The following is a 26,840-nucleotide window of genomic DNA, read 5'->3' as shown; positions in this document are numbered from 1 at the left end:
TCAGCAGGTTGTGACAATGGCTTTGATGTAGTTGACCTTAGGGAAGAGGCCATTTTTGCTAAGCACATGTCCCAAAAAATGTACCTTTGTGGAGAAAAAACTGCACTTTTCCAACTTGCAATGAAGGCCATTCTCCAGGAGATACTGGAAAACTAACTCAAGGTTTCAAAATGCTCTTCCCATCTAGGGTAACAGCGAATGGCCTGAATCAACTGCTCCAAATACCATTGATAAATTCCTCGTGAAAATGAGATTCCAAAAGGCAAGAGATTAAACTGTCAAAATCCAAGGAACTGCATGCGACAGCAACTGCAGGTAGGCATCACACAAGATGATGTGTTTAAAACATTGGCACCCTGCCAACTTCACCAAAAAGTCTGCCAACTTCACCAAAAATTCTGACAGCTTAGTATTGGATATGAATCCATGACATGTTGCGCATTAACCATGTATTTAAAATAGCCACAAAGGCACATGGTGCTGTTGGGGCTTCTGAATGACTGCCAGAGGGGGACCACTGACTCAACAAAATAGGAGAAACGATACCTTGATCCTGCCAACAATGGAACTAGGCCTTTACCATGTCACACCCATGGAGAAGGGTATGTGGGGACAGTGACAAAATTTAGATACCGCTGACTGCCTCTAAACTTTCTGCCTGACCCCAGATAGCCTCAAAAAGTAGGATGTACGACCGCTGTAAAGGGTCCCACTTATGAAAGGGAATGAATTTAGACACTAAATGCACATTGTAAACTACATGCAAGCCAAAAACCTGCTGAGCTTGGTGTTGACGAAGAAGGGCAGTGCCACAATGTTGCAGTGCCACAATGCTGCTACTTCAGAATTGTCAGTGGTGTTAACACATGGTCACTCTGTGGGAGGCAAGGCTACTTGGGGTCCCCACAGGGCATGAGAGGCTGTTTACCATGCACACGTAGTTGAACTACCTACCAATTATCAAAAAGAATGCTCCACACTGATGTTGTCAGCTCATGCAATTCCACAATCTGGACAATGGTGTAGTCAACATTGTCCGGATAAGCCTTAGTCTGATCCTTGAAATCAGTTGCTAACTGGACAATCATGTATTGAATTAGCGAGTCCACATAAGAGGTAGCACATTAGGGTTACTTAAAATGACACTTGTGATGCTGAACAATAACAAAGTGGCCTTATAAACTGGACTGACAGTACACCTTACCTGGCAGTGAAACAGGAACCAGTGCAGGTAATTCTCCCACCTTTCCCTGATTCATTGAAACCAGTAAACAGCAGAAATTTGCACAACGGGCACCTGGTCTGCCTCCAGTGGGGCAAGGGCACAAATCAAATGCATATTTTGTTCTTCAGCATCTGCATCTGATGCTGATGTTGCTGTGGTTGTTCCTTGTGCTCCCTTTGTAGGCAAAACTTTAGTGCCATCATTGCAGAACTGCTGGGAACCACAAAATAGGGGTGTCACATGCATAAGAATGGTCTTTGTCGCCACTTCAGTATTTGCATAGGTGTGACAATGCCACTACACTACACGGTGCAGGTATTTCACGAGCCAATGATGGCTCGGTATTAACCAGGCAAATGAACATGAGAGTAAATGAAAGTCACCATATGAGTCACTCTGTGATAATCGGAAAGTCCAAAACCTCATAGACATTCATGGGGTTAACCTCAGCGTGCGGCTGGCACAGGTGGATGATGACTGTCCTCAGCAACAATGCTCAGCACGAGTCATAAGGTGAGATCTGTGGTGGTTGAACTCAGCATAAACAGAGGTCTGCTTGGCTTACTGCCACACACAGGTTAACACTTCTATCAGTGGGTCTGCCCATACTATATGTTGCCTGTGCCCTCCATGCCAGGTTTCCACACTATTCCACTGCTTTACCAACACCAGCTCATTTGCCTATATTGTTATGTCAGAGGGTGGGGATACTAAAACACTGGAAGAAATTACAATCATTGCCTATACCAAACCTATCATTTCCAAATGCACAGATTAAAACACAGTTTGTATCATTACATCTTACTCTTTCAGAACGAAATGATCATAGCGTTAACGAATTAGTGTTTGTGAGTTAACCCGCAATAAGTAGTACTCACAAATTTCTAATCAAGACATGTCTGTACCAATTAATATTTATTACATGTGGATTTTTCACAAAGAATATTTAACTACTAATCATAATCATTACCTAACCTAATGCCCATCCGATCACAGTTACAAGCACATTTTCACAAAATAATCATTCAGTTAATGGGAATATGAATTCTCAAAGCAACTTTTATACATGACTATTCTTCATTATCTCTAATTCCTTGTGTGTGTAACCTTGCCACAAAGGAGGCCTATAAAACACTCACCGCTCTCTGTTCATCATAAATACTTCTGTTATTCAGGATGACTATTTGGCACTTATTGTGACTTGTCTAATATCAAATGAATATTAAGCTTATTTATAATTTTTGTTATGCGTTAACTACATCCAGAAATGATTTGTGTGTTGTCTCTCTGGCAATTGTGTGAAAACATATTTTACTTTAATGAATAGGAGAAGGGTTCCCACAGTGGAAATATTGCATGTGGAAAGAGAGCATAGAAATGGTACTCATTGTGGAGAAGAAAGAAAGGAAAAAAGAGAACTAGGAATATTAGAACCGAAGAAGGCAGACTCCAAAGATAGATACCCATTCCACCCTCCATCCTAAGGATCCCTCCCTGGAAGGTACCTCACAGGAGGAGGGCGACGGTGGGGGCAGAGAGTGAAGATGACTGCCAACCCTGCAGAATTATCATCACCCCTGGCTTGACCTTCAAGGGCCCTGAAAATTGGTTCTAAGACCCTACTATTGTTAGCCTACAGAGAACAGTAATTCCATCTGTTTAGTTATTAATTAATAATTTTTTACGTAACTCAGGCTTTGCTGGTCATATCCATAATTTGGTTTATTACTTTCCTTTCATAATTCAACACAGAAAAATTAGTGGAATTACTTGCACTAAATTAAGCTAACTCCCCCTAAAAATTCCTGTATTGCCAACAATGACACTTATCACCAAAAAAGGGTAGAAATTCTCTTAAAACAGAACTTTTAACAAACCATATTACTGTTTTCCTTAGAAAGAGTATACAAAATTCTAGAAAACAAACAAAACAATATTTGTGTATTAGCTTACCTAATTCAAACAATGGAAAATCCAGGATGGAATGTAACAATATAATGAAAAGGATAGTTGTTACTCGCCATATAGCGGAGATGCTGAGTCGCAGAAAGGCACACAAAAAGACTGTCTAAAGGTTAGCTTTCGGCCAAAAAGGCTTCTGTCAAAAATAGACCAGAGTCTGCACACTCTGTGCTTCAGTTGCCAGAGGCAGTGGTGCTGTGTGTGAGAGAGTTGCGTTTATATGAGTGATTGTGAGAGAGCGTGTGGGGGGGGGGGGGGGGGGGGGGAGACGACTCTATTTTTCATAAAGGCCTTGTTGGCTGAAAGCTAACTTTCCAGCAGTCTTTCTGTGTGCCATTCTGTGACTCAGCATCTCCATTATATGGTGAGTAGATTACCTAATTCGTTATGGTGACAAAATATCCATTATTATTAGGTTAGTTCATCTTCAGACACTTAAAAGATGCATTAGGGCACATAGAGATAAGTAATGGTTTTAGTACCTATGGGACTGTCATCGAACCTGAGGAATTGCAAGTTTTGAACCATTAACAACATATTGTTGTTTGACATTCTGTAATTAATTACTTATTGTTCCATGCTTGAAGACTAGTATTCAAAACTCACACTTATGTCTTTATTATTTGGTCATTAGCTCATCAGACACTCTAAATTACCAGACTTGGGAGTAGGTTTATCTACTTTTTTTACTTGCAGGAAACCTTGAAGTCTATTGTATTCTGCTTCTGCAGTAACCATCGAGATACATCTCTTTCCACAGAAAGATACTTCGTGCACAACCATTTAACTTTCTATATGACTGAATGTCAGCATGTCCTACATATGATTTAGATATAAGGAAATATTTCCCTGCAGTTTGTCACTGTTTTCTGTAGTGAGCTTTACATACATACTATCAATAATGTCAGACTGATTAATTTCATGTAAAACATACCAGAAAAAATTCCAGTCGTGTATTTTCCAAATGTCAGGCTTACTTAATAGAACAAATTGAATTTGTTTTCTTGTCATGATTCAAAGACAGGTTACTTGTCCAAAAAGAAAGAAAGAAAGAAAGAAAGAAAATCAGATATATGTCTGCAGAGTATGGTGAAAGAAAGACGCATTCTGCTTTGTAATTCACCTTTAACCAATACGAACTTCTGTTTGTATTTGTAGTGTTATTAAACACTGGGAGAGAGATGTCATAGCTTATATGGTTAATGTATTGTTTCTTATTGTGTTTCTTTTAAGTTTACTGTAAAAATCCAGATATGAATTTAAATGTATGTCATAAGTTACAGACAAGTACTACATTGTGTATTAATTAGTTATGTTAGGCCGGCCACAGTGGTCTAGCGGTTCTAGGCGCTCAGTCCGAAACCGCGCGACTGCTACGGTCGCAGGTTTGAATCCTGCCTTGGGCATGGATGTGTGTGATGTCCGTAGGTTAGTTATGTTTAAGTAGTTCTAAGTTCTAGGGGACTGATGATCACAGATGTTAAGTCCCATAGTGCTCAGAGCCATTTGAACCATTTTTAGTTATGTTTGAGTGTAAAACACATGTAGGCTTTTAAGCCTGGTAATATATGTGTCTCACTCATGTTCCCATCGAAATCCTGTGAGCTATCACTCATCATCTTTTTCTGTAGTCCTATCTATTATTTATTTGCAAGACGTAATATAATTAAAAGAAACTTTAGTTTTTAAGAAAATTGTGGAAAGGTGAGATATCGCTATATTGAAATCTAAACATGGAAAAAATATAGCAGACAGCGCGATTCCTAGCAGATGTCAATCCATTTGGTCCACATAGAATGTGAACTTACGAGGCTTGTTTTCTAGAACATATATCTTTTGATCATATCTATGTAGACCTTTTCCCTTACCACTTGAGGGATCTGTTGGAAAAACAAGCTTCGGGTATGGAATCCTCATAATTTCATAAGGACTTTTGTGTCTTTCCACAGTTATGAACTGCAATGAAATGCTTTTATTGGCACCATGTCATTCAATTTAAATTTGGGGGCATTTGCTTTAAAATTATGTTATCACACTCGACATTGTGCTGCTTGTTTTAAATGCCTCTCTACATTTACTTGTAAATTACTAGTTGGTACATTGTTTACCTCAAGCCAAGAAAAATTTTTACAGTGGCTATCCAATGAACTTTTTGTTGATCGCTTCTACTGGTGAAAGTCTTGTTGATAAGTAGGGCACCTCATGAAGGATAACATGGAGCTCATTATTTGCACCCTGGTAATGGACTTAGTAGATCGATATACGTGACATAATCTTGTAATCTCCTTCATTTCTCTTTCTGATGTGTTGGTTTGTGGGTAATACTTAAAAAGAAGTATGTGTTTTACACCTTCCGATGATAAAAATGCTTTGAAAGTAATACTTAATTGAAACTTCCTGGCAGATTAAAACTGTGTGCCCAACCGAGACTCGAACTCGGGACCTTTGCCTTTCGCGGGCAAGTGCTCTACCATCTGAGCTACCGAAGCACGACTCACGCCCGGTACTCACAGCTTTACTTCTGCCAGTATCCGTCTCCTGGGATGTTTCCAGAATGAGACATTCTGGAAACATCCCCCAGGCTGTGGCTAAGCCATGTGTCTGCAATATCCTTTCTTTCAGGAGTGCTAGTTCTGCATGTTTTGCAGGAGAGCTTCTGTAAAGTTTGGAAGGTAGGAGACGGATACTGGCAGAAGTAAAGCTGTGAGTACCGGGCGTGAGTCGTGCTTCGGTAGCTCAGATGGTAGAGCACTTGCCCGCGAAAGGCAAAGGTCCCGAGTTCGAGTCTCGGTCAGGCACACAGTTTTAATCTGCCAGGAAGTTTCATATCAGCGCACACTCCGCTGCAGAGTGAAAATCTCATTCTGAATACTTAATTGACTTCCATTATTGGTGAGCAAATGATTAGGTTTGCCCACATCCACGAAGTAATCTCATAACAGTTGATTACAGTAGCTGTATTTGCTAGCTTTATGGGATACAGTTCTACGTATTTCAACCAATCTTCTACTAAGACTAAATTATAGGAACCACCAACTTTGCTATTTGGCAAAGGGCTAAAAAAATCAGCTGCTGTTCAGTCATGTAATGCTTTTGGAATTACTGGATACAGTGTAGAAGTTATTGGTCTATTATCTTCTTTAACCTTTTGACATATATCACAACTTCTTAATTTTCTTTTTACTTCTCTACCCAGATTCTTAAAACAATAAAGCTCTGTCATGTCTGAAACTCTTCTGTCTACCAAATGTCCATATCCCCTGTGTATGAACCAGATCAGATCGTAGACTAATATTTTAGATGTACTTAACTTCAACTGACATGATTTCCCCATGCTTTCTCCAAAACAAAGTGTCTCCCTCGAATAACCATTTGTTCTTATCTGCCCCATCTAAATTTTAGAATTCAATAATTCTTTTAAATTTTCATCAGTGTACAGTCCTTTTACGTTTCTGGTCAACTTTCTTTCATCGTTGTTTGTGCTACCAATAGCCAAAAAACTGACTGTAAATGCAACACCGGGATCTTCTGTTTTAGTTCCTGTATTCCTTTCCATGGGTGATGGTGGTAGCACATCCAGCAATATGTTTTGTAAACTTTCTACATAATTTACTTTTATCTTGAACTCCCGTAAAAAGTGTACTCATTCCATTAATCTACTGTGCAGCAGTCTCCTGGGAGCTCCAAATTACGGTTTGTAAATTGTGCAAACCCCAAACTATGGATGAAAATTCCTTATAATTTAATTTGTGTTTCTAAGGTCCTACTGGCAAGAGCTATTGTATTATGTTCTCCCTTATTGTGATCCCACTCTTCTTGAAACGATTCACATCCAAGTCAACATTCTGATCCATGTCCAGATGAAAGGGTTGATGCATTTTAGGATGACTCAAAATTTTGGCCTCCAGTGAAGCCTGATTAGTATTATCAGTGCTCCAATGCACTCATGGAACTGAAATATTTTGCTTGTTCTTCCATACTAACTCACTTATCTCTTTTTAAAGTCCGAGTGTCTAATACTTAATGAATTCCCCTGTTCAGTTTTTCATTACTAATAATGGATTATTATATGAACCAGACCAAATTCTATGATTATATAAATATAGTCATCAGTCACTCTAGGTGTGTCCAAAAAGACTTACGTGATACTTAAGTAAGATACCCTGTAATTCCCATTCCCACATTTACGTTAATATGATAGATTCTTGTGGATTGACTAATATAATTTATAGTAGTTCTTCCTCTGCTGGGACTGGGCTGTCCAGTGCTACTGTATAGACTGAAGCTACTAAGTTAACATACTTCAATATTTGTAATTCTTGCTTAAAATCTACAGACTTATTTTCTAAAGATACTCATTGAGTATTTTCATCCCTTTGCCACATTACTATATTTGCATTAAAATTAACAATTGTAGGAAATGATAGATAGCTACTTACATAAAGAAGATGCATCAAGTTGCAACAGGTACGATTAAGACACTCACATAAAACTTTTGACCACAGCCTTCATCAGTAAAAAAAAACACACACACACACACACACACACACACACACACACACACACACACACACACAAATGCACACGCCCACACACACACACACCAAATCCAGCATCTCGGGCCAAAATGCAACATCATGTGGAAAGCAAGCAGCAATGTGGAAGGGGAACAGGTAGTAGTGTATGGGTGGAGGGAGAGACAAACACTGGTGGAGTGTGCAGAGACTAGACTGCTGACAGGTGCAGCATCAGGAGGTTGTGAACCAGAGAGGTGGGGAAGAAAGGAACAAAGAAGGAGAGGATCAGGGCTTTATTGTACCCTGAAATGAGGAACATCCTACCAAAGATACTTCCCACCCCTCCTAAAGTGGTGTTCTGTCCCCCACCCAACCTCGACAACATCCTAGTCCATCTGTATGCCTCTCCCAGTCCCAACCCCTTTCCACAAGAATCATATCCCAGTGGAAAACCCAGGTGCAAAACCTGCCCAATCCACCCATCCAGCACTTCCTATTCCAGTACTATCACAGGTTCATCCTACCACCTGTGAAAGCAGCTTTGTCATATACCAGCTCTGTTGCAATCATTGCACAGCTGTTTATATTGGTATGTCTGTCAACCAGCTGTCCATCATGATAAACAGCCACCGCCAAACTGTGGCCAAGAGCAAAGTAGACCACCCTGTAGCACAAAAAACAGCCAAATATAGCACACTTGATTTCAACAGGTGCTTCACTGTCCAAGCCATCTGGATCCTTCCCTCCACCACCAGCTTTTCTGAATCCCACAATGGGAGTTATCCAACATATTCTCTGCTTCCGTAACTGTCCCAGCCTGAACCTACTGTAACATACTGTCCTCACACCTTCCACCCAACAGTTTCCGACCCCTCTGTCCTTTCATTTTCTCCCCATTCTCATATCCCATTCCGTTTATTTGCAGCCCTCTACCAATGCATCGGTCTGTCTTTCACCACACCTCTCCTTTTTGTTCCTTTTTTCCCCTACCCCTCTCCCCCACAACCTCCTGATGCTGCGCCTGTTGGCAGTCCAGTCCCTGCACACTCCACCATACAGCATCTCTCTCTCTCTCTCTCTCTCTCTCTCTCCACCTGTACCCTACTATTCCTTACCTTTCCACTTCCGCATTGCTGCTTGCATTCCATGTGATGTTGCATTCTGACCTGAGGTCTAGCTTTTCCTATATTGTTGATATTCCTATCTGGAGTTTCCACTGCATTAAAATCGAGTGAGGCTATATTTGAAAGTAGCCAGTCTAAACCAAGTAGTATCTGTATGTTAAGATTTGGTACTGCTGTTAATAAAACCTGTTGAGACAAGAATTTGTTAATGGTTATTGGTAATCTTGTTTCTTCATTTATAATCCTTGCTTTATTTGATGCTATCCCAACCACATAAACTCCATGTGGAGGGAAGGCTCCAGATGGCTCGGGTAGTGAAGCAGCTGTTGGAATCAAGTGTGTTATATTCAGCTGTTTTTGCTGTGCTACAGCGTGGTCTACTTTGCTCTTGGGCACAGTTTGGCAGTGTTGGAGAGCTGTATTTCTGATGTATATACAATATTTAACATTAGTTCTTGTGATATCAAATATACCTCACTCCTTGTATCTACATGAATACCCACTTTCCTATCAAAATATTTTCTCAGTATAATAGGTTTAATTTGCTGCTCTTCCATACCTCCTCCCCCCTCTCACAACCCTTGAGTACGTGCTTGGCTATCATGGGGTCGCAGCCTTTGCATTGCTACTTCCCTTTTCATGCTGCATATTTATCCTCCTGCTATTCTTTTCCCTCCCTTGGGGACTGAGTTGTATGCCTTCTTCAGAAAATTGAAGTTTTGGTAAAACTGTTCATAGATTTGTCCTGTGTCCTGCCCACCCATATTTCTTGTCTTGTCCTTCCTTTTTTTACCCTTCCTCCACTTGGTCATTTGACATCTCCTCTTCTTCTTCTTCTTCCTCCCTGTGCATTCCAGAAGCCCAGCCCACGTGTTTGATGCATAAAAGGTGACTGGGTAACTTGTAATGACACACAGTTCTCGGACGTTCCCCCCTCATAAAGGCGCAGCCAAGGGAGGGATGATTACCAGATGTGGTACCTTCCTCTATGCTGAATGGTCCCTCTGTCTGGAGTCTGGGCGGTGTGACCTGAGATGTTGACAGTCAACTGGGAGGGGGTGGGGGGTCATCCAGCAGATAAGAGTGCACAATCATAGAAACTGGCATTCATGAGGGATTTCTCAATGAGAGTTCCTCATCTCAAAAATGTAAATGGGTTGAGATGAAAGAATCAGTGCCTCTCCCGACTCCACCCCGATACCTCATGGTGTCACGCACATCAATTGGTCACAGTTTTGTAACAGTTAATCCATTTGTTATTCAGAAGGGTGTAGATACCATTGCCATCGTGTGAAATTCTGCCTTTGGTTGTGTAATGGGACCTTGCTTTTGGAGATGTATAGTGCTTTTCAAGCACAGAAACTGCTTAATGTAACACTTCTCCACAGTTACCCTGTTAAAGTAGAGGCCCAGTGCACTCTGAATTACTCCCATGGTGTAAACTATGCTCAGCTGCTTGGTGGCCTGACAGAGACTGAAATAACAGCCTATCTCACTGACCAGGGAGTGACTGCAGTTCACCACGTCATGAAAAGGGTTGATTAAGAATTAGTGCCAATCCGCACTCTTCCTCAAATTTGAGTGTGTGATAGTTCCATCAAAAATTAAGGCTGGCTATGAAGCTGTTAGTGTCAGACCATACACCTCGAATCCCACATTTTTCTATAAATGTCAGCACTACAACCATGCCCATGAATCTTGTGAAAATGCAGTGAAATGCGTAACATGTGACAGGGATGCTCATGAGAGTGCGTGTCCACCTCCTTTTCCTCAGTGTATCAACTCCGAGGGTGATCGTGCTGCTTCCTCCCGTGACTGTCCAATCTCTCACAACGAGAGAGCTTTTAAGGAGATCCGGGTGAAGGAAAAGGTTCCTACTCACATTCCTCAGAAAATATTTGCTAGCTACAAACCTTATACACCACCCTCTGACAATTATAGCATGGTTCTTACTAGAACCTGGCCTGTGAAGGACATGGATACACAGACTTGTGACTTCCAGTTTAGTGCCACGATTTTGAAATTGTCCAGCTTCAAGGTCATACCCTCATCTGTACTATGGATGCACACTGTGCCAACAAATCTTCGCCTGCACCAGCGAAATTGCTTGCATCACAATCAGAAGCAGGAAATCCAAAAAGGAGTACTCCCAAGATGATTTTCTGTGCACTTCTAGCCAGCCAATGTGTGGGTCTGGACCTGATAAACACCAAGGTTCTAAGCAGTCAAAGAAAAGCAAACAATCTTCTGCTTCTCCACCTTGGCATTCTTCTTCAGCAGTGTCACCCCAGGCTATACCGTCACCCAGCCTACCTCCATTTCACCAGGATGCGCCACCAACAAGAAGTCTGCTGGCCAACCGAAGGCAAATACAGACACCTTTGTTGAGCTAACGAACCAGGATCCTCCAGTCTCTGAACGTGGTCATCGCGCGTGTACGAATTCTGTTACTCGGCAGTGAGCACAGTGACTGCTCCCTTATGTGGCCCACTACCTGTCTATCATCGGATATGGTTATTCTCCAGTGGAACATTCACAGCTTCGGATCCAATAGTGTTGAATTACAGCTCCTCCTGCATTTGTACTGTCCAGTTGTTTCCGGCATTCCAGAAACAAAATTACACCCTCATGATCACTTTCATCTTCCACACTTAACTTACGTCCATTCTGACCTTCTCTATTCTGACCTTCTCCTCGAGTTGGGGCTCTGGCTCATGGGGGAGTCATGTCACTCATTTGAATGATGTCAATAGTCACATTTCCTTGCATACCCAGCTCAAGCTGTTTCCGCCCATCTTTTCCTTCCTGGTTTCACCTTCTCTCAATGCGAATACTCACCCTCGTCTTCTGCTGGCAGCAGGGCAGCCATTTTGCGACGTATTGCTCAACTTCCTCCTCCCTTTTTGCTATTCAGAGACTTCAGTGACCACCATCCCCTTTGGGCTCTCCGTGCCCTTGTCTTGGAGGCTCTCTCGTAGTTTATTTCTTCAGTCAGCTCAATCTAATTTGTTCGAACATGGATACACCCACATTTCTTTCTGATTCCACGTGCTCCTTTTTCCACTTGTATCTTTCGATCTGTACTGGTCAGCTCGAGTGGTCCATTCTCTCCAGCACACGCTCGAGTAACCATTTCCCCTGTGCCATTTGTTTGCTAACGCCTATCCCACCTCTGCATCCCTCCAACTGTTAGCTCTCCACAGCCGAGTGTCAGCTCTACTCCTCACTGGCCACTGTCGGCAAATACCATTTCCCCTGTATTGATAACCAGATAGAATACCTTACAAACGCTATTCATACTGCCACAGAATGTTCCATACCTTGCACCTCTTATTCACCACAATGTGTGTCGGTCCCCTGATGGTCTGAGGCATGCTGTGACACTCTTCACGTGCGGAGGCGAGCTCTCTGTATTTTTAAACACCATCCTGTGACAACATGCTGTATCCTTTATAAACAGCTGTGTTGCCGTATATTCAAGGGCTAGCAAAAAAGCTAGTTGGCTATATTTTCAAAGCCCTTTTAACCATTTTAATCCCTCTTCTGTTGTTTGGAGTAATCTCCGTCAGCTTTCAGAAAGTGTGATTCTTTCCCTGGTCTCTGGTCTGACTGTAGCGAACAATGTCATTGTAAACTCTCTTGATATCTCCAGCACCTTGGGCCAATATTTTGCAGACAGTTTGAGTTCCACCCACCAACATCCTACCTTCCTCCCTCTGAAAACGGTGGCAAACACAAGGATAATATCTTCCTCCTCCCAGACTCATGAATGTTGCAATACTGCTTTTACTATGAGGGTGCTTAAGCGTGCACACTAGTCATCCCAGTCATCTGCTTCAGGGCTGGATGGCATTCACATTCTGATGTTGCAGCACCTATCTCTTGAGGACCTATGCTTTCTGCTCCATACATATAACAGCCTTTGGACAGATGGCATATTTCTGTCACTAACATAAGGTCATTGTCATTTCTATACCTAAGCCTAGTAGGGACAAATACCTACCTTCCAGCTACTGCCCAGTTTCCCTTGCCAGTAGCATCTGCAAGGTGATGGAACGTATGATTCATGGTTGGCTGGCATGGTTGTTAGGGTTTTGGAATCTCTAATACCCAGTGTGGATTCCATAGGCACCGCTCTACAGTTGATCATCTCATCACATTGTCAGCTCATATTATGAACAGTGTTTTTTTTTTCGGAAGTGCCAAACTGTGGGTGTGTTTTTCGATTTGGGGAAGGCGTATGACACCTGTTGGAGGACAGGTATCCTCCATATTATGCACGGGTGAAACTTCCACGGTCACCTGCCAATTTTTTTCCGGTAATTTTTAAAATACTGTTTGGGCCCAGCTTTTTCGGACACTTCTGCTCAGGAGAACGGGATGCCTCAGGGTTCTGTGCTCAGTGTTGTCTTACCTGCCATAACCATTAACCACATTGTGGATTGTCTCCCGCCAGGTATCTCAGGCTCTCTTTTCATTGGTGACTTTGCAATATATTGCAGCTCTCTATGAACCTGTCTATTTGAGTGATGTCTTCAGGAATGTATTGATCATTTTTACTCATTGAGCATCAGCAATGGCATCTGCTTTTCCACTGGCAAGACTCTCTCTATGAACTTCTGGCAGTGCTGGGAATTTCTTCCTCCGTCCGTATGTCTCAGTCCATTCCCTCTTCCATTCATTGACATAACGAAATTCTTGGGCCTCACATTTGATAGGAAGCTCTGTTGGTCTTCCCACGTCTCTTACCTGCCAGCTCATTATACTCCCTCCCTCAAATGTTCTATGGGTTTCATGCAGTACCTCATGGGGAGCGAATCGGACCATCCTCCTCCATTTCTATTGGTCACTTGTTGTTCGAAACTGGATTATGGATGAATTGTATATTGATCTTCAAGTCCTTCTATCTTACGTCTTAACACCATCCACCATTGCAGGATACATTTAGCCACTGGTGCCTTACATACTACGAAGGTGGTTTGAAAAGGTATCGGAATGGAATAGAAAAAAAGTACTTACATCACTGAAATACTTTTTTATTTTTCAATGTAGTCTCCCTGTAGATTAATGCACTTGGTCCAACAATGTTCCAGTGCCTAGATCCCATCTGAAAAATGAGTTTCCTCCTGGCCTTCAACATAGTTGTCAACTCTGACTATCACTTCTTCGTTTGATGTGAACCTTCGTCCACCAACAATAATTTTCAGTTTTGGGAAGAGATGGAAGTCTGACAGAGCCATACCCAGTTTAAGGCGGGTGTGGCAACAGTTCATACCTTAGTTTGTGTAATTTTGCCATGTCGACGGCACACATGTGCATATGCGCATTGCCTTGTCACGGCACCCATCTTGCAGATAATTTTTTAATTTCTAATTCTTCTGTTAAAATGTGATATACCCTTTCAGATGACATCTGGCAAGTCTGAGCAATTTCATGCACTTTCAATCAGCTATCCTCCATGACCATTTCGTGCACTTTTTCAATTATTTCTGGAGTAGTGACACATCTTGGCCAACTGCTGTGTGGGTCATCATCTAAGCTCTCCTGACCAAACTTAAACTCATTTGTCCACTTGGCAACAGTTGAATATGAGGAGCAGAGTCACCCAGTGTATTCTGGAAATCAGCATGAATGTCCTTTGCTTTAATACCATTCTTTACAAAGTATTTAATCACTGCTTGAATCTCGATTTTTTTTTTTTTTTCCCTCCATCTTCACAAATCACTATGTGGGAACAGCAACGGAGCCACATCACCACACCACAGCTTTCTTCCAAGAGCATTGACGTGGCACATGTTTACAGGCAACAGTGCAGTGCAGGCAACAGTGCAGTGCATATCATGTGAACAACTCGTTGCGCTAGTGCTGACCTCTCTTGGTGATTCTGAGAACTTTTCAAACCACCCTCATAGCATTGCCACCCCTGCCAGTCAGTCCGCACGCGTTCATTCATTTCTTTCGACAGTTGACTTGACTAAATCAAGTTATTGCGTAGTTGTACTTTCCTATGTAGCATGCTCGTCTGTGTCAGTGTATTTTTATTACGATAAAAGTAAAGGTAGCTCAAGATATCTTCAGCGCCCCCTCCTCGAGGTTTTTCTGTATCCTCCACAGCATACTAGTCCCATTGAGAGTCTTTATGCTAAGGCTGCTGACTTACCATTGTCCTACGGCAGGATGTTCTTAGTCATTACATTTGCTGTCTGTTTTATATGCCCGTTCACCCATCCTGTGCACCCTTTTTTGATGATTCCCTTGACCGTCATTATAGGCTGCACCCATCTTCTCTGTTGCCTCCTGGAGTTCACTATCATTTGCTGCTTTGACAGCTTTGCTTTGAACACTCTGCCACCTTCTCCATGGGTGCGTGCTCTTCTCCCTGGTTTTGGGCCGGGGTGTGTGTTAATTTTGGACTCCATTTCTTCCTAAGGACACTACTCCTGGCGTGGTGTATTGCAGCTAGTTTCTCCCATTTCACACGTGGCTTGGGGGCAGTGTCTTCGTCTACACAGATGGTTCCAAGACCAACGTGGAGATGTGTGAGCCTTTGTGCTTGATGATGATCCTTTTCAATATTAGCTTCTTTCTTTACCAGGCCACCTAGTTCATCTGGCAACACAGGCTTCCAAATTGTGCCATCTTCTCAGATTCTCTCAGTGCTTTTCAGAGCCATCACATGCTGTACTCAGTCCACTCTTTAGTACAATGGATTCAAGAATGCCTCCACTAACTGCGTGAGGAGCCAACGTGGTTTTCCTGTAGGTTCCTTGTCACATCGGCATGCCAGGCAATGGGACTGCTGATGCTGCTGCAAAGGCTGCAGCTCTCCTCCCCCGGCCTGCTAGTCATTCTGTTCCCTCGCATGATCTTCGTGTTGTTTATCAACATGTGGTATCACTTTGGAGTGCACAAAGGTGTTGTCTACAGGGGAACAAACTCCAGGACATTATACCTTTCCCAATTGCATGGTCGACTTCCGCTCGGCCCTCACATTGTGAGAAGGTCATTCTAGTTGAGCTATGTGTAGGACCGCCATTTATTAAATTGTGACCCTGCCCCACTGTGTGCCTACTGCTCTCAACCATTGATACTGTGCCACTTTCTGATTCAGTGTTTACATTTACATCTGTGTTTGCCATCGACTTTGTCAATTGTTTTAGCAGATGACATGCATTCTGTCAATTGTCTTTTTCGTTTTATTCACCAGAGCAGCATGGCAAAGCAAATTTGATTCCCCCCTTAGGGGCCTTTGCCATCTCAATGATGTTTTGAGAATTTTTCCCTTGAGACATCCTTGTCCTTAGCAGCTTCTCTTTTATAGTTGCTTGATTGGGTTTTTGCCTTTTTTGCTTCAGGTTTTTATTTAGTATGTCTTTTTTCTTACGTTACGATATGGGCGCTTATGATCTTAGCAGTTTTATGCCCTAAAGCACCAACCAATCATTCCCCCCTCCCAACACCTCAATTTTTTTCCTCCAGCAACCACTCATGCATATGCCATACACTTAAGATTTGTTAAGGCAACTGTTTTTTCCAGATGATGGCATATTTTTCGACTGTTGTATCCTGAATCTTGGCCATGGCTCCAGAACTGTTGTTTACCAACAGTCGGTTCAAAATCAAACAGTTGGATGGTGTTTAAGAACCTGAAATATGTGTATTTTACAATATTGCTTGTATTGTTCAGTTTTACATGTACAGCTAAAATTAAAAGTCACTGCTACTTGCAGTTCTGCTTTTATAAGCTCAAGGGTACATTTCTTGCACAATTCAGTCTATTCATGATTCATTAAGAAAAAAGTACTTTTTACCTCAGCATTTGAACTAGGAATAATTCTTAATACAGGACCAATTACTTTTAGTAAATTTGGAATCTGAACATTTTTAGCTGTCAAGGTACAGAAAACACTAAGCCACCTTCTATTTGTGTTCCCTTCCATGCACAATCATTGTTTCAAAATATCTACTGCATCACAATTTTCGTCATACAAACAATCTTCAGCTACATCATCTAACCAAAATGAGTCAATTACTTCTTGAAAATGCTTAAATTTCTTCTTGAACTCTAGACAAAGAGGCATCCAAGATTGTACTGCCATTGGCAAATGATCTTCAGATTTGAAATTCTTTTCAATTAGACTTACAAGTTCATAAGATTATCTTTCAGGTGTTTTCTGAAACAGTTAACTTATTAAAAACTTTATTTGCTCCAGTATCAAAATATTTCATTTTTTGCTCAGTTTCACTAATCAGAGTCTTGGCTGCATCAAAAGTTTCCGTTATACTAACATCAGAGCATTCTAAAAAGTTGGAACATTGTAAAACAACTGCACCAATATGGAAAAAATGTTGAATAAATATCCGAGGTTAACTGGCTTTCAGTGTAATCATAATAATTTAAAAATAACTTTAGAGTTTTGCTCCAGTCGTAACTATTTCTCATGTGACTTTTAATAGTTTCCCAGTTCGTAATGATTCTGACAACTGCTCGTGTTAAAGAAAGCCTTGTCGCTGGTAAATATAGGAGAATTTCACTTCATTCTACATCTACAAATTAAAAAAAAGAAAAAAAGGCTTTAAAACTTCCCTTCATCTGCAGAAATGGAGAAGTGACCATACAGTTTTAGGAATGGTTTACTTGTTCACGACAGGGGTGGAGATAGTAGGGAAAGCATTGGTGTGTCAGGTGAAATAAATTGGTTTAACGACCATTCCAAAAGTTAGAAAAATACAGGATGAGTTCAAAATGATACGGGACATGGCATCTGACCAAAGTAATAGCCAAAATTGGACTTTTCTGGGAAATATGGGATAGTTGGCAACCATATGTATATTATAGTTGGGAAATTTCTGGGACTAGTTACTCTCTGGATTGTTTCACTTATCATTATTGTTCTTCCTTATTTCACAATATTTATTTTCTTTTTTCTTTACAATGAGGATGGATAACTATTCTCCTCCTCGTAATGTGACTGTGGAATATCTCCTGGTTTATAATACCCATGTTCTTTAATGTATTCAGACCTTCAATAAACATCGACAAGTTATTCACTGTCAGTCAACCCCAATTCCAAATCCTCTTCCTTGACTTGTTAAGATAATCCGTGGATGAACAATTTAACTCCTCTCTACTGTATCACCAAAGTATTTATCTCTTGTCAAGTGCCACTCAGTATATGAAGAGCATATAATAAGTTATGTATCACATTTTTTGTCCTTTGTAAGTTTCAGTGGAAAATATGCAGAATTTGTTGTGGCACTTTGTGGAATATTCCCGCTTCAGCCCCCTATAGTTTCATGAGTTCTGATAGGTGGCGGCACTACACATAACCTTGAAAATTCTGTGTGTAACAGAGGTGCATTCCAACCAGAGAGCTTCTTTTGGCAGAAAAACAGTGTATCACAGATATTCATAGGCTCTTGCAGATTGTCTAAAGAGAACTGCCAGTTAACAAAAGTACGATGAGTCACTAGGTAAGGTGTCTGTCACCATTGCGACAAGGTTGTGCAAACTGCCTGATCTCCCATGAACTGGCTGTCTACACACAGCTGTGAGTCCTGCAATGTTGGAAATTGAAGAATGATGTCAGTGTGTTAATTAATCATCACAAAACTGTGAACGAACTTCCTTCTCCTTCTCCTTCTCCTTGACAACAGAAAGCCTCACACACGTCTTCACACCCGAGACAAGCTCGAAAAACTTTATTGGGCTGTTCTTTGTAATCCACTCTACGGGCCAGATTTCTCTTCTTCAGACTTGCCCCCTGCGTGTCCAGGGGTTAGAATAGGCCTGAGGTATTCCTGCCTGTCACAAGAGGCGACTAAAAGGAGTCCCTTCCCCTCGAGGGGGTAGTTTGCACCAGCGTCCGAAGACGGTCGGTTCCACAACTTACATTTGTGGTCATTTTGGTTTTTCGCTTGTTCTGATTTCTTCCTTCGTTTGTTTGGTTCTTTTCTTTGTCCTTCTCCCATTCTCACTGTCTTCCTTATTTCTTACCTTGCCTTCTTGTTCCCCCTGTGGTCTCCGTCTTGGTGTTTGAGATAGTCTGTCCTTTCTCTCCCTCTCTCCCCTTCTTCCCCCCCCCCCCCTCTTCCTCTTCTTCTTTCCTCCCTGTGCGTGCCTGAAGGCCGTCCCACGCGTTCGCACTCATAGCTGGTGATGAGGTAATGCTTAATTCCCCACCCTGGGTAGACAAGTAAGGCAAGCATGTACCCCCTGGTAAAGGCCAGGCCCAGGGAGGGGTGATTGCCTGAGCTGACACCTTCCGACCTTGCCGATAGGTCCCTCCATCTGTTTCTCAGGAGGTGTGACCTGAGGTGTAAACATTCACCTAAGGTGGGAGTGCTCTGAGAGAGGGTCCCCACAAGAAAGAAGCGTGCCATCGGAGACGCTGGCAGTCATGGAGGATTCTTCTGCAATAGATTTTTTTTCTTCTCGTCTCTCGACTTCTGCCCAAAAACGGAAACTTGACCAGCCACCAGTGACAAAAGTACTACCGCCTGCCCCAAAGTTCCTCGTAGTTTCTAGATCTGAGAACGGAAAGGATTTTTCATCCGTCAACCATTTCATTATTCAGAAGGGCGTATATGCCACCTGTCAAGTCTTGTACCAGGATGTGTAACGGTACCTTGTTGTTAGAAACTGAGAGCGCCTTTCAGGCACAAAAACTGCTTCGGGCCACACTCTCGTAAACGTTCCCTGTCCGGGGAGGCTCACCACACTTTGAATTCGTCGCGTGGTGTGGTATATACTAGATCACTTGACGGATTGACTGACGAGGAGATTCAGTCTTTCCTTGCTGAGCAGGACGTGACGGCTGTCCGTAGGGTCATGAAAAAGGTCAACACTTTTCTTGACCTTTTATATTGTCTAGCTGCTGTCGCACATCAAAGCGGGCTATGAGGTAATTTCTGTTCGCCCCTATATCCCGACACCTACGCGCTGCTGCCAGTGTCAGCGTTGTAATCTCTCCCACCAGTCTTGTTCTAATGCGGCTAAATGTGTCACTTGTGGCAGGGACACCCATGAAGATGACCCACCTCAGTCTCCTCGTTGCGTGAACTGTCAGGGTGACCATGCAGCGTCCTCCTGCAACTGTATCATCTACAAGGATGAATACTGTACACAGGAAATTCCGGTCAAAGAGAAAGTGTCCACCTCAGCTGCTCGCAAGCTATTTGCTAGTAGGAAGCCCACGTTGCTCCCAGCAGGGAAATACAGTACTGTCCTCGCCTCTTCTTGGACTACCAGGAAGGTGTCGACGCAGACGTGCGATCTGACCTTTAGCGCTACGGTCGTCTGTTCGGCCAGTGCTAAGATCGCCCGGTCAACGTCTCCTCTTCCTCCCGTCACCCATAAGACACAAGCACCTTCATCAGCCTCTGCCAAGACTAAGACCCAGAAGTCAGATGCACGGGCCTTCAAGAAGGAACCGTCCCGTGAACACCTCCTTTGTACCTCGAACTCCCAGCCATTGACCAGTACTTCGACTAAACGACCTTCCAAGAAGACTCATAGGGAGCAAAGTTCTCCTTCTCTGCCAAGGCGCGTTTCTTCTCCTGCGCCACCTAGCGGTTGCCGCCCCAGGCTGTCATTCGTTTCGCCTGGCCGCACCGCTGGTAGCCAAACATCTGGCCGTTCACCAGTGGATGAAGCTCCCCTCCCGGCCATCTAATCCGCCTATTGATAGCGGCAGCAGTGCTCGCTCAAACCAGCTGCTCAGCGGCCTTCGAGGTGACTGCTTCTTGCTTCTCCTTTTTCTTTTTCTTCCCACGATGGCACTTCTACATTGGAATATTCGCGGCATTTGCTCCAACTGAGAGGACTTGAAGTTTCTGCTCCGCTTACACTGTCCGCTCGTCGTAGCTCTCCAGGAAACGAAACTACGCCCATGCGATCAAATTGACTTGGCACACTATGCCTCTGTGCGTTTTGACCTACCCCCTGTGGCAGGTATTCCGGCTCATGGAGGGATTATGTTGCGGTCTGGGATGATATTTATTATGATCCCATCACATTGCACTCTGACCTGCAGGCAGTTGCCGTCCGAATTACTCACCCCACTTTCACATTTTCCATTTGTACTGTTTACACTCCATTGTTGTCTGCCGTTACTAGGGCAGACATGATGCAAATTATTGCTCAGCCACCTGCACCATTTTTGTTGACTGGAAACTTCAATGCCCACCATCCCCTTTGGGGCTCTCCAGCATTCTGCCCGAGAGGCTCCCTGTTAGCAGACCTTTTCAACCACCTCAATCTTGTCTGCATCAATACTGGCGCCCCTACTTTTCTTTCGGACACAACTCACACCTATTCCCATTTAGACCTCTCTATATGTACTACCCAACTTGCACGCCGGTTTGAGTGGTACGCACTTTCTGATACGTATTCAAGCGACCACTTCCCTTATGTTATCCATCTCCTGCATCATACCCCCTCTCCATGCTCAACTAGTCGGAACATCTCCAAAGCACCTCACGGAAGTCATTCTCACTGCTGCTGAATATTCCATCCCTCATACTGCTTCTTCTCCAAGTCGTGTATCAGTCCCCTGGTGGACTGCAGCATGTAGAGATGCTTTACGTGCTCATTGGTGTGCTTTACGCACCTTTAAATACCACCCTATGATGGCGAATTGTAGCAATTATAAACGATTACGTGCGCAGTGTCGTCGTGTTATTAAAGAAAGCAAGAAAGCCAGCTGGGCTTATTTCACAAGCACTTTCAACAATTTTACTCGTCCTTCTGTTGTCTGGGGTAGCCTGCGCCGGCTATCTAGCACTAAGGTCCACACACCAGTTTCTGGCTTGACGGTGGCGAATGACATCCTTGTGGCCCCTGAGGATGTCTCCAATGCCTTCGGCCTACTTTTTGCAGAGGTTTCGAGCTCCACTCATTACCACCCTGCCTTCCTCCCCCCGAAAACAGGCAGAGGAGGCAAGGCCGCGTAACTTCCACTCCTCGAATCATGAAAGTTATAATGCCCCATTCACCATGCGGGTACTCGAAAATGCACTTGCCCGGTCACGGTCCTCTGCTCCAGGACCTAATTCTATTCATATTCAGATGCTGAAGAACATTTCTCCTGCAGGTAAAGGTTTTCTTCTTCGTACTTATAATTGCATCTAGATTGAGGGTCATGTTCCCACATGCTGGCGCAAATCTATTGTTGTCCTGATTCCTAAGCCGGGGAAAGACAAGCACTTGCCTTCCAGTTATCAACCCATTTCCTTTATCAGCTGTGTCTGTAAGGTGATGGAATGAATGGTTAACTCTTGTTTGGTTTGGCTGCTCAAATCTCGATGCCTACTTACCAATGTACAATGTGAATTTCGTAGGCGCCACTCTGCTGTTGACCATCTGGTTACCTTGTTGACCTTCATTATGAATAACTTCTTGTGGAAGCGCCAGACCGTGGCTGTGTTCTTTGATTTGGAGAAGGCTTATGATGCCTGTTGGAGGGCGGGCATTCTGCGCACCATGCACACATGGGCCTTCGCGGTCACCTCCCTCTTTTTATTTGTGCCTTTTTAATGGATTGACAGGTCAGGGTATGTGTGGGTTCTGTCCTGTCCGATGCTTTTCGCCAGAAGAATGGGGTGCCTCAGAGCTCAGTTTTGAGCGTCGCTCTCTTTGCCATAGCGATCAATCCAATAATGGATTGCCTCCCAGCTGATGTATTGGGCTCCCTTTTCGTGGACGATTTTACCATCTATTGCAGCGCGCAGCATACTTGTTTCCTGGAGCGCTGTCTTCAGCGTTGTCTTCACTGTCTTTACTTCTGGAGTGTTGGCAGTGGCTTCCAGTTTTCTGCCGAGAAGACGGTCTGTATTAACTAATCGCGCTACAAAGTGTTTCTCCCACTGACCTTACATCTCGGTCCCGTTGCTCTCCCACTCGTGGAGACAACAAAATTTTTAGGTCTTACATTTGACAGGAAACTTAGCTGGTCTCCACATGTCATATTTGGCTGCCCATTGTACCCGTTCTCTAAATGTCCCCCATGTTCTCAACAGTACGTTGTGGGAGCGGATTGAACCGTCCTACTTCGCCTATATCAGTCGATCATCCGCTGAAAGCTGGATTATGGGAGCTTTGTATACTCCACTGCACGGCTGTCCATCTTACGCCGCCTCAACTCTATACAACATCGGGGGTTACGTCTTGCGATCGGAGCGTTCTGTACTACTCCCGTCGATAGTTTCATGCTGAAGTCGGTGAATTGCCACTAGCCTACTGGCGCGATATACTTCTTTGTCAGTATGCCTGTCGGCTATGGGAGCTTCGTATACTCCTCTGCACGACCGTCCATCTTAAGCCGCCTCAACTCTATACAACATCGGGGGTTACGTCTTCCGACCGGAGCGTTCTATACTAGTCCCGTCGAGAGTCTTCATGCTGAAGTCGGTGAATTGCCACTAGCCTACTGACGCAATATAATTCTTTGTTGGTATGCCTGTCGGCTATTGCCAATGCCCGACCACCCGTCTTATCGTTCCTTTTTTGATGACTGTCTCGACCATCAATACGGGTTGTATGTATCTGTCCTGCTACCCCCTGGAGTTCGCTTTCGTCACCTCCTTCAGCACCTTGATTTTTCACTCCCTGCAACCTTTCGAGTGGGGGAGGGCCAAACGCCATCTTGGCTCCAGGCTCAGGTTCGTGTTCACCTTGACCTCAGCTCGCTCTCAAAGGAGCGGTATACCGCTACCGGTTTGTCAAACTTTGTTTGAAGTTCATTTATACGATCTTTATTTATACAGATGGCTCTAAGACCAATGATGGTGTTGGGTGTTCTTTTTGTCGGGGTACACTGTTTGAAATACCGGCTCCATGGCCATTGTTCAGTCTTCACAGCTGAGCTATTTAACCTCTACCAGGCTGTTCTTTACATCTGCCGCCACCGACATTCTGCTTATGTCATCTGCTCTGATTCCCTGAGCACCATCCAGAGCCTCAGTGATCCATATCCGGTTCACCCTTTCGTGCACCGAATCCAACACTCTCTTCAGCAGCTGGCGGACGACGGTACTCCTTTTACCTTTATGTGGGTTCCTGGCCATGTCGGTATCCCTGGGAACGAAACTGCAGATGCCGCAGCCAAGGCTGCGGTCCTCCAACCTCGGACAGCTTCTTGTTGTGTGCCTTCATCTGATTTTAGCATGGTAATTTGTCAGCACATTTTATCGTCATGACATGCTGATTGGGCTACACTTACTGAAAACAAGCTTCGGGCCTTGAAACCTTTCCACATGGCTTGGACGACCTCTTCACGCCGTTCTCGGTGGGAGGAGGACGTTTTGGCCCGGTTACGAATTGGATACTGCTGGTTCAGCCATCGCCATCTGCTGACGGCTGTGCCAGCGCCGTTCTGCCCATGTGGGCAATTGCTTACGGTACGCCACATTTTAACGTCCTGTCCGAATTTTAATACACTGCGCATTGGTCTTGGCCTGCCGTGTACTCTGGATGCATTTTAGCAGATGACCCAGGAACAGCTGCTCGCATTCTTCATTTTATCCACTTGACAAACCTGTCTAAGGACATTTGATTATGCTGTTTTCTTTTAATCCCTTGCCTGTTACTGTGCCTTTTATAGTGTTGTCCTTTTTAGTTGCTGTTTTAACCTTGTGCCTTGCAGTACACTCATAACTTAGTCTGGGTGCTAATGACCACTGTAGTTGAGCGCACCCAAAAACACACACACACACACACACACACACACACACACACACACACACACACACACATACACATACATACATACACACACACACACACTTTCATGTGTTTGGCACAATGAAAGGTGCACTCTGCAGGAAGCAGTACTTGGATGACAGGGAGGTTAATGATGCAGTGTTACATTGGCTCTGATGTTGACCGGTAGACAGCTATGATGCAGTCGTATGTTGCCTCCCAGTAAGGTGGCATAAGGCTGTCATATTGAATGTATATTGTGTTGAAAAATGGTGTTTTGTAGGCAAAAGAGTTGGTGTATTGAAATCCTGAATAAAACCAACCTGCTTTCAGAAAAAAATATGTCATCTAAATTATTGAATGCCCTTCAAATTTTTTATAAGTTCCCCAACTACTATTGTAGTACTTCTGGTCCAGTAGCTCAAGTGTCAGTTTTCTTGGGTATTGGGCCATCAGTACCTCTTTTTAAACTTTTTCTAGAAGTCAAACCAAGATGTAAATTCTTTAGAATGAGCAGTTTCCCCTTCAGCAACTTCACCTTCTAAAAAAACCTAGTGCAAATCATTCCATTGCTTTGGTAAAAATTTAGTAAATACTCTTCAGATGTCTTGGGATGAACTTCCCCATCTTTCTTAAACTTAGCAAATTTTGTGGATAAATTAATTCCATTCACAAAATGTGATTCCTCTACCTGCTCTGCAGACAGTCTGTGATTTCCAGTAAACTTTTATTAGTTTAACTCCTCTTAATTTTTGGCTAGTTCATACTCTTAGTTCTGTCTCTGTTAGAATGACATGTGCTGGCTGGCAATTCAGTCTTTTCAAGTACTTTGTGGTCAATCAAACATCTACGCTCTCCTACAAAAGAACTTTATCATTAGGAACTTCACAATTGTGTTGATATGAACTGAGTCAAAAAATGGTTTATCTTATGTAACAGATACCAGCTGAGGCCATGTATATCAAGTAATTTCTTGTCCCCCACGATGTTGTAGGCTTTGTCACACTCTCACTCTATGGTGCACATGCACATATGTAGAACATACATCCAAGCAGTAGATTATCTTATTCATTACGAAAATAAACTTTTCATAGTGACAATCATCATTTGTCATTTGAAAAAATGCTTATTCAACACTTTACTCCACCAAAGTGGTACGTTCCACTACAAAAGGAACTGTCATTCAACAGAGGATGTGGCCACACAGTAATCAATAGTTTTGTACGCTTCATATGTACTCCCCAAGCCACTTTACAATGTATTGTGGAGCCTACTTTGTACCTGTTTTACCCTGTTTTATGCCCTGTTCTGTTCATGTGTGAAACAGGAGCTCCGATGTCTAAAAAATGTGACTGGAATGTACTCAGGTCTGAAGACAATTCAAATTATTACACACAAAGATGCCCATTTTGTATTCATAATTTGTGATTGTGTCAATGATAAAATGATCTTAGCCATCATATGGTGTTGAAGAGTTGTAGTGTGATGTATAAACCGGATGCATATGATTTGTCTATGTAAAGATGTGTAGAGATCATTTGAATTTTATTTTGAATAATGTGACTGATTCATTAAGACAAACTTTTCTTAACAAATGATTTTTTTTTTTCATTTGAGTTTTATTGGCTTTCCAGATGTTAATATTTTTATTTTCATTTTGCTCTTAGGATGTTACTCCTGAAAATTTCCTGAAAGTTCTCACTGGTGATGCCGAAGGTATGAAAGGAATTGGAACAGGTCGTGTTATACAAAGGTAAGACAAGAATACTGCATAAGAAGCTTCTTTTATAGTATTTTTTATTTTATATGAAATCAAATTACAAATGTGCATAATACCTCTAGTGTATTGTTTTGAGAAACCACTCTTCAGGCTCTCAAACATTTAAATAACAGTGCCACTAACTGAGAATGCTGTAAATTATATGATTATTTAGTGTAACTACTAATATATTCCACTCACCAAGCGTCAGCAGAACACACACATAAAAGACTGTTGTGATTGGCAAGCTTTCGGAGCCAGTGGCTCCTTCTTCAGGCAGAACGGTTGAAGAGGAGGGAAGAATGGTGAAGGAAAGGACTGTAGAAGTCTAGGAAAAGGGGTAGATTTCGGGAAAGTAACCCAGAAGCGCAGGTCTGGGTAGACTTACCGTACAGGATGAAAACCCTTCTGCCTGAAGAAGGAGCCACTGTCTCCGAAAGCTTGCCAATCACAACAGCCTTTTATGTGTTCTGCTGCCACATGGTGAGTAGATTTTTTATGTGTCCAATTAAATAATTTTAACAATTATTGATTGTTTTCGTTGTTATAGTAT

General features: G+C 42.9%; 1 protein-coding gene across 3 annotated transcripts in view; it reads left to right on the top strand.

The window, feature by feature from the left end:
* LOC126360693 (legumain-like) overlaps positions 1-26,840 on the top strand; it is a 132,037-nt gene that overhangs the window by 43,418 nt on the left and 61,779 nt on the right. For all 3 annotated transcript variants that reach the window (XM_050007733.1, XM_050007731.1, XM_050007732.1), the window contains one exon: positions 26,196-26,281. In XM_050007733.1, the coding sequence (XP_049863690.1) occupies positions 26,196-26,281 (86 nt within the window). The remainder of the gene's footprint in view (positions 1-26,195; positions 26,282-26,840) is intronic.

The sequence above is a fragment of the Schistocerca gregaria genome, chromosome 1 (genome assembly GCF_023897955.1).
Source record: "Schistocerca gregaria isolate iqSchGreg1 chromosome 1, iqSchGreg1.2, whole genome shotgun sequence".
In the NCBI taxonomy this organism is placed as follows: Eukaryota; Metazoa; Arthropoda; class Insecta; order Orthoptera; family Acrididae; genus Schistocerca; species Schistocerca gregaria.
Note: the sequence above shows the minus strand (reverse complement) of the source record. Positions and strands in the feature narration are given on the sequence as shown.